Genomic DNA, 14,477 nt, shown 5'->3' with positions numbered 1-14,477 from the left:
AAAGAAAGAAAATAAAATTTGTTCTTCTTTTAAACTTATAAATTTTCTTTTTGGTAAATTTCATTTTTCTATTTTGTTTATTGATTAAATGATAAAAATTTCAATTACACATGCTTTCCACTTCCTGACATACTCATCACACATACGTGTATAGTAATCCTTGAACTGTTTAATGTTTTGTCCTTTATTTCTATAGGTTGCAGCCTTAATTGCCTGATTTTTTTTTGACAAATATATAATAAGAATCTTGGGACAACTGTCAAAAAAAAAGTTATTTGCCAAGTTTCAGAAGCATTTCCATACATGAGGGTTAAGACAAGACTTAAGAATCCACGATCAACATTAGGTAAATCTATCAAAGAAATTTTAAATCGAGCAGGCAAGCGACAAATTTCACATCCAAAGCAAAACCAAACTTACGAAAACGATGATTCTGCATCAGAAAGTCGGCGAAGTAGTACAAGAATTAACGAAATCCTACATTTTCAAAATAACTTTGTAAGAAACAATTCTAATTCAAATTTAATATTAGAAAGTATATCAGAAGAAGCCGAAGATCAATTATTTAATGAATCACCAATTAAAAAATCTATTAATAATAAAATTTCTGAATTAATTCCATCACAAGACCAAATACAGCTTGACGACATTACAGAAGAAAAATCTGAAATAAATACATCAATAATTTCCACAAATACAAAAAATTCATATTCATATTTTGAAGAAGAAGAAAAAGAAGATAATTTCGAGTTTTATCCAGAATATGACTATTACAAACCTCGTCAACCTTACGAAAAACCTAAGAAAGGCTCAAAAAGAGTCAAAAGAAAACCAAATGCTGCATTTATTGAAGAACAACAAGAATTAAACACAGGAATTGATATTGATATTGAATACGAATATTCATATGAAGAAGAAAACAACGAAGAAGTTTTGTTTCTTGGAATTCCAAAAGACGGAGTTTATGCTAGTGATGACGATCATCGTGGCTTTCGTGTTAGTAAATATCCTAAACTGAACAGATACGAAACAGATCCAGATAAATATCAGGTCATTTCTACAATGAATTATCGATCTCGACTTTCAGAGTCAGTTTTGTCTAATGAAACATATCTATTTGAGTTCAACCATATATTCGATAGTGACCCAGATAAAATATCCCCTTTAACTCTTAAAAACGGATCAAGATTTATATTCTCTTCATCAAGTGATGATGAATCCGGACTCAAACAAGACAAATTCAATACACCAAAGAAGTATAATTACAATACACCTAAAATTAGCAAATCAACAACAAAAATTTCACAAAAAGAAAATTATCAACAATCAACTCCAAAAACAACAACAAATAAAGAAACCCATTCAAAAACCTCGCCTTTTAAACGAAAATTCCTCGATAATTCTAGTTCAGATGATGATAATTATAAATCTACTCCCAGAATCAAAAGAGATAATGCCAAATCAGCCTATAATTATAATAATAAGTTCCTCAAAGGAATTGATTAATTGTTTTATTTGTTTATATTTATAAATTGTTATATTATTCATCTTTTTATATTTTTCTTTGAATACAATGCTTGGATTATCTTTGTCTTCTCGAGTTAAAAATAAATCATCATCAACAGGATCGGTCATTATAAAAGTACCTTACAAATAATTTATTTGTTTCATCATTTATGGAGTTTGGAGTTACCCAGAGAAATGTATTATCATTACATTGAATACAATAATATAATTTGTTATTATCAGCTCGATGAGATGTAACACGTAGTAGTAGAGTATGAAGGGTTTAGTGACTTTTTTTGTTACATCTATATATAGACGATGCATTAAAATATATTTTTATATAAATCATTAAAAAAAAACATTAATTTTAAAATAATTTATTTTTTTATCTTTTATAAAAGAAGCTATATATAGATGATGTCAGATATTCCGCGATTAATTAAACATTGTTTAAATCCTGAATGGGTTAAACTTCAATTTAAAAATGAAGATTGTGAATTATTAAATGAATATGAAAGCCAAAATAAGCTAATGAGGTATAAATATAATGATAAAGAATATTTAATTTCATGGAATCAATGGAGTCATAATCAAAGACCCCATAAACGAGAAGAAGAAATTGAAAATAATGAAATGGAAATCATTGATGACATTAAAGAGGATGGAATTCCTAAATTTTGTAGAAAAACCTTTAGAACTAAGTTAGGAGCATATAAACGTAGAGTATTAAATCCTGAATATCTTAAACATCAATTTAAAAAGGAAGACTGTGAATTATTAAACGTTAATGAATATGAAAATGCTAAATCAAAATGAGATATAAATATATTGGAAGTGATGAAAGGTGTAAAGATAAAGATAAAGTTTATTCAGTTTCATATAATAACTGGCACACGTTAGGGATAAGAAAACATTTAGGAGATTATGGGAAATGTTCTGAATTCTTTAAATCTAGTATATACGAGAGAGTAAAAGAAATTAGAAATAATTATTTTCATGAATAAAAAAATAAACTTTAAAAATTCATGTCTTACATTTTTGAATAATTTATTTTTTTAATTCGTAAGAAATGAGTGAATCAAAATTCGTAACTGTGAATCAATTAATGGATAAACTTTCACCAATTTCTCACCCAGGTTAAACAAGTAGACGTTTATTTTGATGATTGCATTAACAAAGTTTATTTTATAAAGGTAATTTAATATTAAACCTATTGCTTTTGCATTTGATGGTAAATTAATCGAAAATTCAAAAATTTGGGAATTAATTCCGGATATTGAATTTTATAACAAATAATTAAGGATAAATGGTTTAAACAACAAAACCACCTCACTAAAGTTCTTTGTAGATTAATGATTAAAACTGAGGAAAAAGAATTTAACGGGTTTAAATATCATCATGTAAAATTTTAGAACTTGGTAACGAAAAACTTCAGAAAAAATTAAACGATAGACTATCAAAAGATAAAGTTGAAAGAGTAAATAAACTCGCTAAAGGTAATGGTAATGATGAAGAAGAATTTGATGAGTTCAAATAGAACTTTAAGAAACTAATGATTATTTGAATTTATGAAATCAGTTATTTGATTCATTCTTTCTTCAATCTCTTCTATTCTTTTGTTAAATCATCTATTTTCATTAATGAGGTGATTCTTGATTGAGGAATAGATTTCAAACTAACCACTCCTTTTATTTTTGAAATTTTGAATCCATCAACTTTAAACATTTTATTCAATTTACATGTTGTCAATTCTTCAAATTAATTTTTTAATTATTAGCATAACAGTCATTAAATTCTTCAACAGATGAAAAAAATTTTATTTCAGTAATTGGTTTAACAACGTTTATTTTTTGTTGACATTTTCCTTTCATTTATTTCTTCCTCCTCTGTTTCATTTATTTTTAAAATCGGTTTCATTTATCATTAATAAAAATTAGAATATAAGTGATGAAATATATTTTTTAATTAATATTAAATCAGAAATGGCGGCAGGATCTTTAAAAAATTATGGGATGGAATTAAGAAAGCTGCGGGTTGGGTTTATAAAAAGATTATTAAACCCGTTGCAAACTTTTTGGCACCAGTAGCGAAAACGGCAGGAACTATCATAGGTGGTGTATTAGGTACTAAAGCAGGTAATCCGGCGATGGGAGCACAAGCAGGTAACGCAGTTGTGGAATTGCTGAAAGAATACTTAATAAAATAGGAGGTAGATAGTGGAAAAATAAATATGAGATCCTATGGATCATCTCGCTGCTTAGCGGCTTAAAAATTATTTTTATCTTAGTATCGGTTGTAGTCTTTGATAAACTTTTTCTCCTTTATTTAAAACTTCTCTTATTGGGGCAGCTTTTGGTGTTATTGATTCAGCAACGTCACTAATTGCTTCTTTATTCTTAAATATCCAATTTGCCCTCTTCTTCAATGTTTCCCAAACTTTACTCGCTCCTCTTTTTACTCTATTCCACAGTTTCTTAAATATACCTGCAGCCATAGTTGATTATTTCATTAAAATTAAAAATTCATTTTCATCTTTTAATTTTGATTTTTTATTTATTAATAAATGACGACTAACTATTTGGTGCCAAACACTAAACCGATTAATGGAAATGTGTTTCATTCATTCGAAAAGATAAATGAAATATTCGCAAAGAATGACGGTAGAAGATATTATAGAGAACTTGAAAGTTCATGCTATGACTCTGATACTCCATATTTTGATGATAAACAAACTCATTTAAGAATTACAAATCCGGCTCATGATGTGAACCAATTAGGTGACACATATATTAAACGCAAAGTTAAAGCAACTCTAGTTTCAAATAAAGCTTTCACATGTGATGCCGCTTTTAAATGCATGCGTTTATTCGTTGGTTACAAATCATCAAATCAAAGCTTTAAACAATTAGAAGTAGAAACCGAAAGAGGTGATGCAGGTTATCTTCAGATGGATTGCGCCCGTGAATCTTTCGCATTTGCAACATATAAACCAAAATCAGAAAGGAAAGTTAAAAAGTTTGTTCATTCGTTATATAATAATGTTCAAAAATATGATAACTCAGTATGTGGTAAATATATTGACCCTTCAGAAGTTTTAAGAAAGCAAATGAAGAAGTTGATGTCACTTTTGATATGATTATTCGGTAAATGATTTGTTAGCATTTCAGGCGTTCGATGATTATCCTAAATCATTTGGTGAAATCATTCTTAAATATTATGTTTTCAGGGATACTTTAGTATTTTGTCAGGTTGACCCGTTAAGAGTTGCTGATTTACAAAATTACGTTTATGAAAAGATAACTGATGAAAATTATGAAAAGATTATGAATCATGTTTATAAATATGATCGCAAATTCCAACAAATCGGACTTCCTGCCAAATTAATTACAAGCTTAGCCGCTACATCTGCTGACGCAACAGTTGATGACGTTATTATTTCATGCACAAAGATGGAAGTTTTAGAGGATAAATGCATTACACCAGGATACGGTTTAATTGAAGAATCAGTTAAAGCAATACCACGTTTATTCAGTAAGGAAGATCCATTCATGATTCCAGCTCAACATATTGACGTTCGTTCACTAAATGGAGGTTGCATCACTCCTGAAGGTATTAGCTCTGATTTCTCATACGCTCTCATAATGTTACAGATGTTGTGTTAGCATTTCCGAAGAATGCAATGCAAAGAACAGTTTTAGAAAATCCAATGCTTCGAGGTCTTCAGGTCACTATAGATTCCAGAAACTTCCCCGATCAAGCGATGACCACAGTGGGTGACATATTCTTTACACGTATGCTTCAAGCTTCTGATTTAGATGGAGTGAATGAATGCACAGAAGAATACGAGGACTCATTAACTAGACCACTGAATGCAGATGATGGCACGCCATTAGCTAGAACATGGAAAGACCAAACTTCATTCTTATGCACTATTCCAGTTCAACGTGATGGAGCGGGTATATTCTTTGATGGATTAGAAACTTTCAACTCGCAAGTTACAGTACAAGTGAAAGCTTATCCAATCATTCAGGGTGAAAATGACACTTACTGTTCAAAGGTGACAAATCCTCCTCAAGTTTGGTTTACTAGGACTACAGATTGGACATGGACACCGGATGAAGGTTTGAAATATCATCCAACAGGTACACCACCACAGTATAGAAGTTCATATGATGAAATATTGATGAATAGAAATGTTTAAAATTATGAGATATAAAAATTGCTCACATTTGCTCACATTTTGGCACTTTTTGTACGTTTGTCAAAAAATTGTGAGGAAGATCTCACAAAAATAGTCAAAATGTGAGCAAATTTTGAGAAGTGCTCACATTTTGACATACGATTATTTTCATACGTTTTTTTGATGAATTCTAATAAAACTTCATTACCACTTTCAGAACGAAGCGTAACTTTTCAGCACGTAACGCTCTATCATGTGTAGTGACATATTATTCAAAAAAACTCAGATTGCTTATCTTATAATAACAATTTCATTAGAAAAAATGCACGATTTCACGCTAAAACTTTGAAGCAATTCTTAAATTCGGATAAAAAATCGATATGTATTACACTTTAAACTTCAAAAAATGGTTCAAAATTTAGACTTAGTTTATCTTAACAATATAGCAGATTTTAAGCCGAACAAGTAGGAGTAATAGAAATAGCTCTTGAAAATAATTACAATTAGTAATATGTAAGTCAAAGTTCGAGTATTCTAATAAATAAACGTTCCGGATTTTCTTTACTACAAGAATCAATACTTAATATATAGAAGCAACAGTAAAAACTTATTAGAGATTCAAAAAGAAAGTTGACTAAAGAGAATCTTTTTATATAAGTAATTTTATTTTTCTGAAATACGAGATCGAATAAACATGTATTTTATTTTATTACTATAATAATACGTTTTTACATAGTAAGAAAGTTTAGAGACTGAAATGAAATTAAAAATTGAGAAAAAAATAAAGCTTTTCTATAAAAATTCATATTAATATATAGTATAATGATATTACAATTTATTGATAGTTGTGTTAGAAAAAAGGTACATTCACTATTTTTGACAAAATTTTAAATTTTCATGGGGTTGTAAATCTTATAATAACTAGATGAATAAGGAATAAATCCCAGTATGATGTGCATCATTATATTAAACACTATATGTAAGGCTGGTGATTCTATTAACACTTATGAAGATCTATAGTATTTGAGCAGATAAATTTGATAATTTCCAAAACTCTTATATTTCAAAATTAAAGTGTGCGAATGCATTTAAATGAGAGCAAAAAGAGATTGATGCTGTTAAAACTATGTGTTAATTTGCAATTATTTCGCATCACAAGAACTACCCAGTAAATTCGGCTATCTTTCTTTGCAATTATTCTCCATTATACATATAATATAATGGTTAGGGTTTGAAGAAAAGTTACTAGAGAATTATTGACTTTTGAAATAATGCAGAATTTTACTTGAAGAAATCATTAATTTATGAGTTCCAAATTGCTAAGCATGACGAAGGATCATTAAATTTGCTACAATTAAATACACTTATTGCAGAATTAAGATTTTTGAAATTAAAAGTTTGAAATATTGCCTTTTTGAATAAAAATTTAAATTTTATTATATAATCATGATAATATCTTATAGAAATTAAAAGAAAATATTTTAAACCATTCAAATATTTTGAATGTCTTATCAATTTAAAATATTAAAAGATAGCTTGATTTTATCATCATTAGTTGTTATCAAAGTTTTCTTCTTTTGATGAACAACAGTAAATGATTTGTTAATTACTTGTCTTCCTTTTTCGCAGCAAAATCGAAAGTTATGATGATAATCTTGCTCTCAATTTTGAAACTCTCTGATTTACAAGTAAGCATTCCTTTGGAAAAGCAGTCCTATTCTGTTTTCAAGATATTTTAAAGCCTCAATTTCATACAATGCGCAGATCTATTCGAAATTGCAAGAACTCTCAAGAAAAATGCAGCAGCAAAGAAGATTCCATAGTTTCTAGCATCAAAAATTTACAACCTTAATACAACAGTTAAAGAGAAGCTCGAAAAGAAAATATTTAACCATAAAGCTGGAAACCATTCGATATCTACTATTGGATCTAATAAAAAGTTAATTATAACATATTTAACATGCTATTTGTTGACTTTGTTCCATTATATTACCATATATATCTTTTTGAAATCTAAAATATTTTTACAATTTTAACCATGTGTTGTTGAAACCATATATCAATCTTAGCTAAAGTATAGTTTATGAGTCTGTCACCATCTAACGTATGAATTTTCAAAAATGTCAAATATGTTCATTTTTTCTGTAGATTCAGCCATAATTTCACGTTGTTATACTATTCAACTATTATTTAATATTTTTATCGATTTAAATATATGATGAGATGCTTAGTTCTCCTGGAAATCGATTTTTAATCGCAATTTTAACTTTCCAAAAAAAATTCAAAAATAAAAATCCCTCTCAATTTTCTAAGTTTTATAACTCGCCAAATCTCTAGCCAAATTTTTTGGCCCGTATAAATATTGTTTGGCACTATATAGGGATGCTATTTATCATATTTTCATCCCATTTTACTGTTATCGCCTAGTGAATGTACCTTTGTTAGAAAAAATATACAACTAAAATGTCAGTTTTAAAAAATTTAAAAATTATATTAAAACAATAGTCATTGAGGATGGTTAATTGCAAAAACTCAAGAAACTATCATTATCTCTCTTTGCTTAACACATCTACAACTGGAAACATCATTCCAAATGAAGTTCCTCAGTCTCGTCAAAATTTCTCTCTCATCTACAACAAGCTTAACTCAAAACTCAAGAAACTATCATTATCTCTCTTTGCTTAACACATCTACAACTGGAAACATCATTCCAAATGTTGCATTCAAGAATCCTATTATTATTCTTTCTTTCAATCTTTTATATTTACTCTTTAAATTCTAATATAATATAAATTCTTCATTTCCTTTGTTTAAACTTTTTTCATTTTAATACCATTTTATCAGATAGTAATTTTTGTTTTTCTCTGACCAAAAATCTTCTCAATTTAACTCCACCTTCACAAAAATTCATTGAGTTCTCTCAAAATTCTTGTATTTTTGGTATACTTAAAGTATCATCTTCAAATATTTTTTGGAGAAAATTGACTTTGCATAATATCGTAATACTTTTTAAGGCAGATAGATTTACCGTAAGTTGAAGAACTTTTAATTTGAACAGAAATTATTCAACAAATATTCTTTTTATTTGATCAAGATACGTATACCAATATGATCTACTTGCTAGGGATATGTAGATCACGTTCAGAATTTGCCAAGTTTGGTGAATATCTATGGGATTAGGGACATCTATTTAATTTAAGAACTAAAAATTAGCATAGGCGTATTATGCTGTTACTGAAATATATTTTGGATGTATAAATTTTTACTTAATACTCTTTTATTGTTATCATTTTTAAAGATTTTTTATTATGAGCAAAAAAATGGCAAGACAATAATATATTGTACATGCAATTTATTATTACTGAATAAATTTATCAATCAAATTTGATCACATACAATTTTTACAGATAAATACATTATCTCAAAAAATATCTATATATTAGTATATGTTACACGAAATGTAATAAAATGTATTACTTTGGTTTATCAATTTATAAATAAGAATGAAAATTTGTTATAGCTTTGTTCCAATATTTATTTTTATATATTTAAGTTATCCATTTTACTGTTTTCATTCATATTTATAACAAAATTAGAGTCCTTACATTATTTATCTTATTTCAATAGTGATAAAAATCAACTATATTTTGTAAGATCTTAAAAAGTGACAAAAATGGAAAACTACATTAAATTTATTTATAAGGATACAAAATTATATGTCATTCCACCAAGAGCGGTTAAAGCATTAACACTTTATTTATATATATCTCACAAGCTAAGTTTACCTCTAAACACATTCGAATTAACAACAAATAACAAAAATTTAGGTGTTCTGGATAATTTGCGCTGTAATAACAAAATTACTATCAATATTAAAAGAAAAAAGAAGCCTTTTAACTTATTTTCAATTCCGATTGTAAACAGTATAAAAACTTCTGAAGATCAAGACAAAAAGATTAATCAAATATCACAAAATGACGAAAATTTATTGTGGGCAGCCAAGTTTGCGTTGTATATGAGCAATAACATAATAGAAGAAGCAATTAAAATCATGAATTTCAATTGTCTTCAGGAAGTATTCAATCCTGTTGATGAAATTAAAAAAATGTTAGAAGGAGAGTATAAAGTAACAATTTCAGATGGAAATAAAAATAAATTATATGAGACAATTTTACCAAATGAAGAAGCTGAAGATTCTTATAGTGAGAATGATAGTGATATCGATTATGATGAAGAAAGTAAACAAAAGGATAAAAATGATTTTTCTATAGAAACTCATGATAAAGATAACAATATAAGAAAGAATTGGCCATTTCAAGATGAAGACAACGAAAACTCGGATTCTCTATTAAACAGATATTTAAGTTCCGAAGAATTCAATGAATTCAAAGAGGAGGAGAATGAACAAATTTTATTAGATGAACAAACTGCAACAATAAGTGGAGTAACTGCTCAAAATTCAAATATAAGACAAAATGAAACAATAAGTGGAGTTTCTCCAAACACAAATCAAAGACAAAATGCAACAATAAATGCAGTTTCATTTCCAAACACAAATCAAAGACAAAATGCAACAATAAATGCAGTTTCATTTCCAAACACAAATCAAAGACAAACTGCAACAATAAGTGGAGTCATTTCAAACACAAATCAAAGACAAAATGCAACAATAAATTCGGATATTCAGCGTCAAATCCCTCAGCATCAATCCTCACTACCTAATGAAACTGCTTCTTATTCTTCCCAAATTTCTAATCATTTAACCGATAATCCTCCATTAACAGATTTACAAAATACACATCTAGTGCCAAATTTTGCTTATGATTACCAAAATAATTTTTCAACGCATAAACAATCTATTATCGTTAATAAAGCTTGCATTGAACTTATTCCTAATTATCAATCTTTTGATGATAAAAATAAAGAGATTCACCGAAAAAGAATCAAAAATATTCTGAGGACTTATCATACATTTTCAATTTCCCAATCCGCACGTATTAAATATTCATTAACCATATATACAAATGGTCATCCTTTGAGATTTCAACGTTACAATGCTCATAATAATTATTTAGAAATTATTTATTATTGCGGATATAAACCTAGATGCAACTTTTGTATGCATGTAAAAGTCTTTGATGAGAAATTAAATATTTCTCCTGAAGAAAAACCAGACAGTAAACTTCATAACTGCCGACCTGCAAAACAATCTCAAATAATTAAAGGAACAAATCCAATGAACTATGATATTGAATCTCAAGTTCAAGATTATGTTGTCAAAAATCCAACCGCAACGATATCAGAAACAAGAAAGTATGCAAATCAACTGATATATGACTGTAATCAAGCCCAGTCTACTAATTTCATTCAGATATCAGAGAAGAAAGTCCAACAGCTGTATTATGAAGTTCATCCTGTCAAATCAAAATCAGAGATTGATCTTATTAATGAAATGTTAGAATTTTTTAATCAAAGATCATATTTTATTACCCAAAGCACAAAAAATGATAATGCCTATTATTTTTTTGGATTGGAACGTTTCATTCGAGTTGCACGGTATTCATCACATTGTTTTATTGATGGAACCTTCAAAGTCGTTCCTGTATCAATAATGAATGGCCAATTATTAAATTTGTTAATTTTTGACCAAGCAACTCAACTGTATCTACCGTTTTTACATATAATCATGACGGGAAGAACAGAAACTGATTATCAAAGAGTATTTAGTATTATGGAGTATGATACTGATATTAAAATTCCTTTATCAACATTTGATGTTATAACAACTGATTTCGAAAAAGCACTTCAAGGCTCAATTTATAAAAGAAAAGGAGAGCAAACCATATTGACTGGATGCATATATCACTTTATTGCAGCATTAGTTAAGAATTTCAAGAAAAAATGTGATCCAGAAGATCTTAACAATAAAATTCTTTTAAAGTTATTATGCGCTTCTCCATTCATGCCAGAAGAAGTTTTTGATTTGGTTTGTAATAAAATTAAATGCATTCAAGATACAAATGAATTTGCAAAATACTTTATTAAAACATGGAGCACAAGCTATAATTCAATCAGCAAGCTCAAAGTATTCGACAATATTTATTCTAATAATGGCGTAGAATCGTACAACAAAGTGTTAAATACAAATATTGTATATTCACATCCCACAATTTTAAAGACGGTACACACTTTAATGAAAGTGGATTTAGCGATTTTGCATCGATATGCACGGGCAGATAAAAACACAAGTGATCATAAACAGTCGTATTTCATTAAATTGAAAAAAATAAATGAAGAGATTCAGTTATTTGAAGAGCATTTTGGTCTGGAAATATCATTAATTCCTGAGGATATAATGAAAAAATATAAGGATTTGTCCAAACATTCTGGAATTGATTTCAGAGATATTGAAATTGAAAGGTATATGTCAAGTGATCAAATACTTGATGACATTCAAATAAATTTAGAAGAAACAAAAAATGAAAAGATAGAAAACATTGAAATTGCCGAAGATGATTTATTTCAATAATATGTAACATTGATTTCTATTCAACTTTATCGTTATTATAATAAACATTTTTATGATTTTTTTAATATTTTTTATAAGTAGATTGAAGATTATTTGATGGAAAGATGTATATATATATACATAATGTACCTTACAATATCTTCATGCTATGAATTCCAGAATAATGACAAGTCTTTCATTCTTAATTAGAAGTCTCCAATATTTTGTCTATTTTTTCATATTTTTTCTATTTTTTTCACCATTTAAAATTTCTTAAATTCTAAATATAGCAAATTATATCATTTTACTTTCTGCAACGATTTAATCGATAATTATATGAATATTATTGTAAATATTTCTAAAATATTTTAAATACAAATAATTTTAAACTGAACCAAATAAATTGGATAACTTTAACTCAATCAAATAAATATTAATATGAATTTTTATAGAAAAGCTTTATTTTTTTCTCAATTTTTAATTTCATTTCAGTCTCTAAACTTTCTTACTATGTAAAAACGTATTATTATAGTAATAAAATAAAATACATGTTTATTCGATCTCGTATTTCAAAAAAATAAAATTACTTATATAAAAAGATTCTCTTTAGTCAACTTTCTTTTTGAATCTCTAATAAGTTTTTACTGTTGCTTCTATATATTAAGTATTGATTCTTGTAGTAAAGAAAATCCGGAACGTTTATTTATTAGAATACTCGAACTTTGACTTACATATTACTAATTGTAATTATTTTCAAGAGCTATTTCTATTACTCCTACTTGTTCGGCTTAAAATCTGCTATATTGTTAAGATAAACTAAGTCTAAATTTTGAACCATTTTTTGAAGTTTAAAGTGTAATACATATCGATTTTTTATCCGAATTTAAGAATTGCTTCAAAGTTTTAGCGTGAAATCGTGCATTTTTTCTAATGAAATTGTTATTATAAGATAAGCAATCTGAGTTTTTTTGAATAATATGTCACTACACATGATAGAGCGTTACGTGCTGAAAAGTTACGCTTCGTTCTGAAAGTGGTAATGAAGTTTTATTAGAATTCATCAAAAAAACGTATGAAAATAATCGTATGTCAAAATGTGAGCACTTCTCAAAATTTGCTCACATTTTGACTATTTTTGTGAGATCTTCCTCACAATTTTTTGACAAACGTACAAAAAGTGCCAAAATGTGAGCAAATGTGAGCAATTTTTATATCTCAAAATTATAAATTTATTTTTGATTAAATGGATTTAAATTCATCCACTCCTTATGAAGAATTAGCACGAGTATATAATACATACATAGATGATATGATTAATGAAGCATTGAGTGATAATAGAAATGCTCTATCTAAGGAAAAATTAATGAAAATTCCATATTCTGAATGTTACTTAAATTCAATCACTGCAGCAATTGGTAAACAAAATAAAGGTAAAACATTAACGATATTAAAACAAATTATCATTATTGCTAACACTTCCCCCTATTCACATGTGTTAATTTATATCAACCGTTCAGGTTCACCTTCAGATGATACATTTGAATCTTTAAAGCATTTAATCAAAATTCCAATTATTTCTTTATCACAAGAAGAAGCAGAAGATTATTTAAAAAACTTTTTAATGTATAAAGAATTATATAATACAATCAAGAAGCAAGGATTAGAGGATAAAATTATTGATAAACAACGGGATGAATTATTTGAAACACTTTCTATTTCAAATTTTGATAGAGAATTTTTGCATTCACTCATTTTTCTAGATGATGCAGTGAAATCAAAACTAATAACAAATGAGAAATCATATTTTAATCAGTTATTAACTCAATGTCGACACATTCAGTGTTCATTCTTCATGGCTGTTCAATACTTCAAAGCATTAAGCACAAACATTAAATCAAATCTATCAACCCTTTTCATTTTCAGTGGGTTTAGTCGTCAACAGTTGAACGTTATGCTTTATCAAGTGAATTTACCAATGAGCATTAATGAACTTTACACACAATATCAGCAATTAGGTGAACATGGGAAAATAATAGTTGATTTAAATAAAGGAGGTGTTAAATTTGATTAACTTTTTATAATTAATTTTTATTTTTTATTTATAATTAAACATGACAGAAATAGCAAATCTTCTACAGGTTCCATTAAAACAAGGAACAAACAAAAAGAGTGCATATAATAGAACTATGAAAGTTCCTGATGGAATGAAAGAATTAGTTCATATTGTTGCTGGTCTTCAAAAAGATGTTAAACAAATGAGAAACGTTTTAACATTACCAGAAG

General features: G+C 27.5%; 1 protein-coding gene across 1 annotated transcript, besides 2 other annotated features; it reads left to right on the top strand.

Moving 5' to 3' along the window:
* Positions 1-1,506, top strand: TVAGG3_0732800 (uncharacterized protein; the record flags this gene model as incomplete). The annotated part of the gene is made up of 1 exon (XM_001317980.1): positions 304-1,506. One exon carries the CDS (start codon positions 304-306, stop codon positions 1,504-1,506), a length of 1,203 nt encoding a protein of 400 aa, XP_001318015.1.
* A 4,207-nt stretch (positions 1,507-5,713) lies between these two features.
* Positions 5,714-13,411: a mobile genetic element.
* A 152-nt stretch (positions 13,412-13,563) lies between these two features.
* Positions 13,564-14,477: part of a mobile genetic element that runs on past the window's edge.

The sequence above is a fragment of the Trichomonas vaginalis genome, chromosome III, assembly GCF_026262505.1.
Source record: "Trichomonas vaginalis G3 chromosome III, whole genome shotgun sequence".
Taxonomy (NCBI): domain Eukaryota; phylum Parabasalia; order Trichomonadida; family Trichomonadidae; genus Trichomonas; species Trichomonas vaginalis.
The sequence above is the reverse complement of the archived record's forward strand: the minus strand, read 5'-3'. Positions and strand labels throughout refer to the sequence as shown.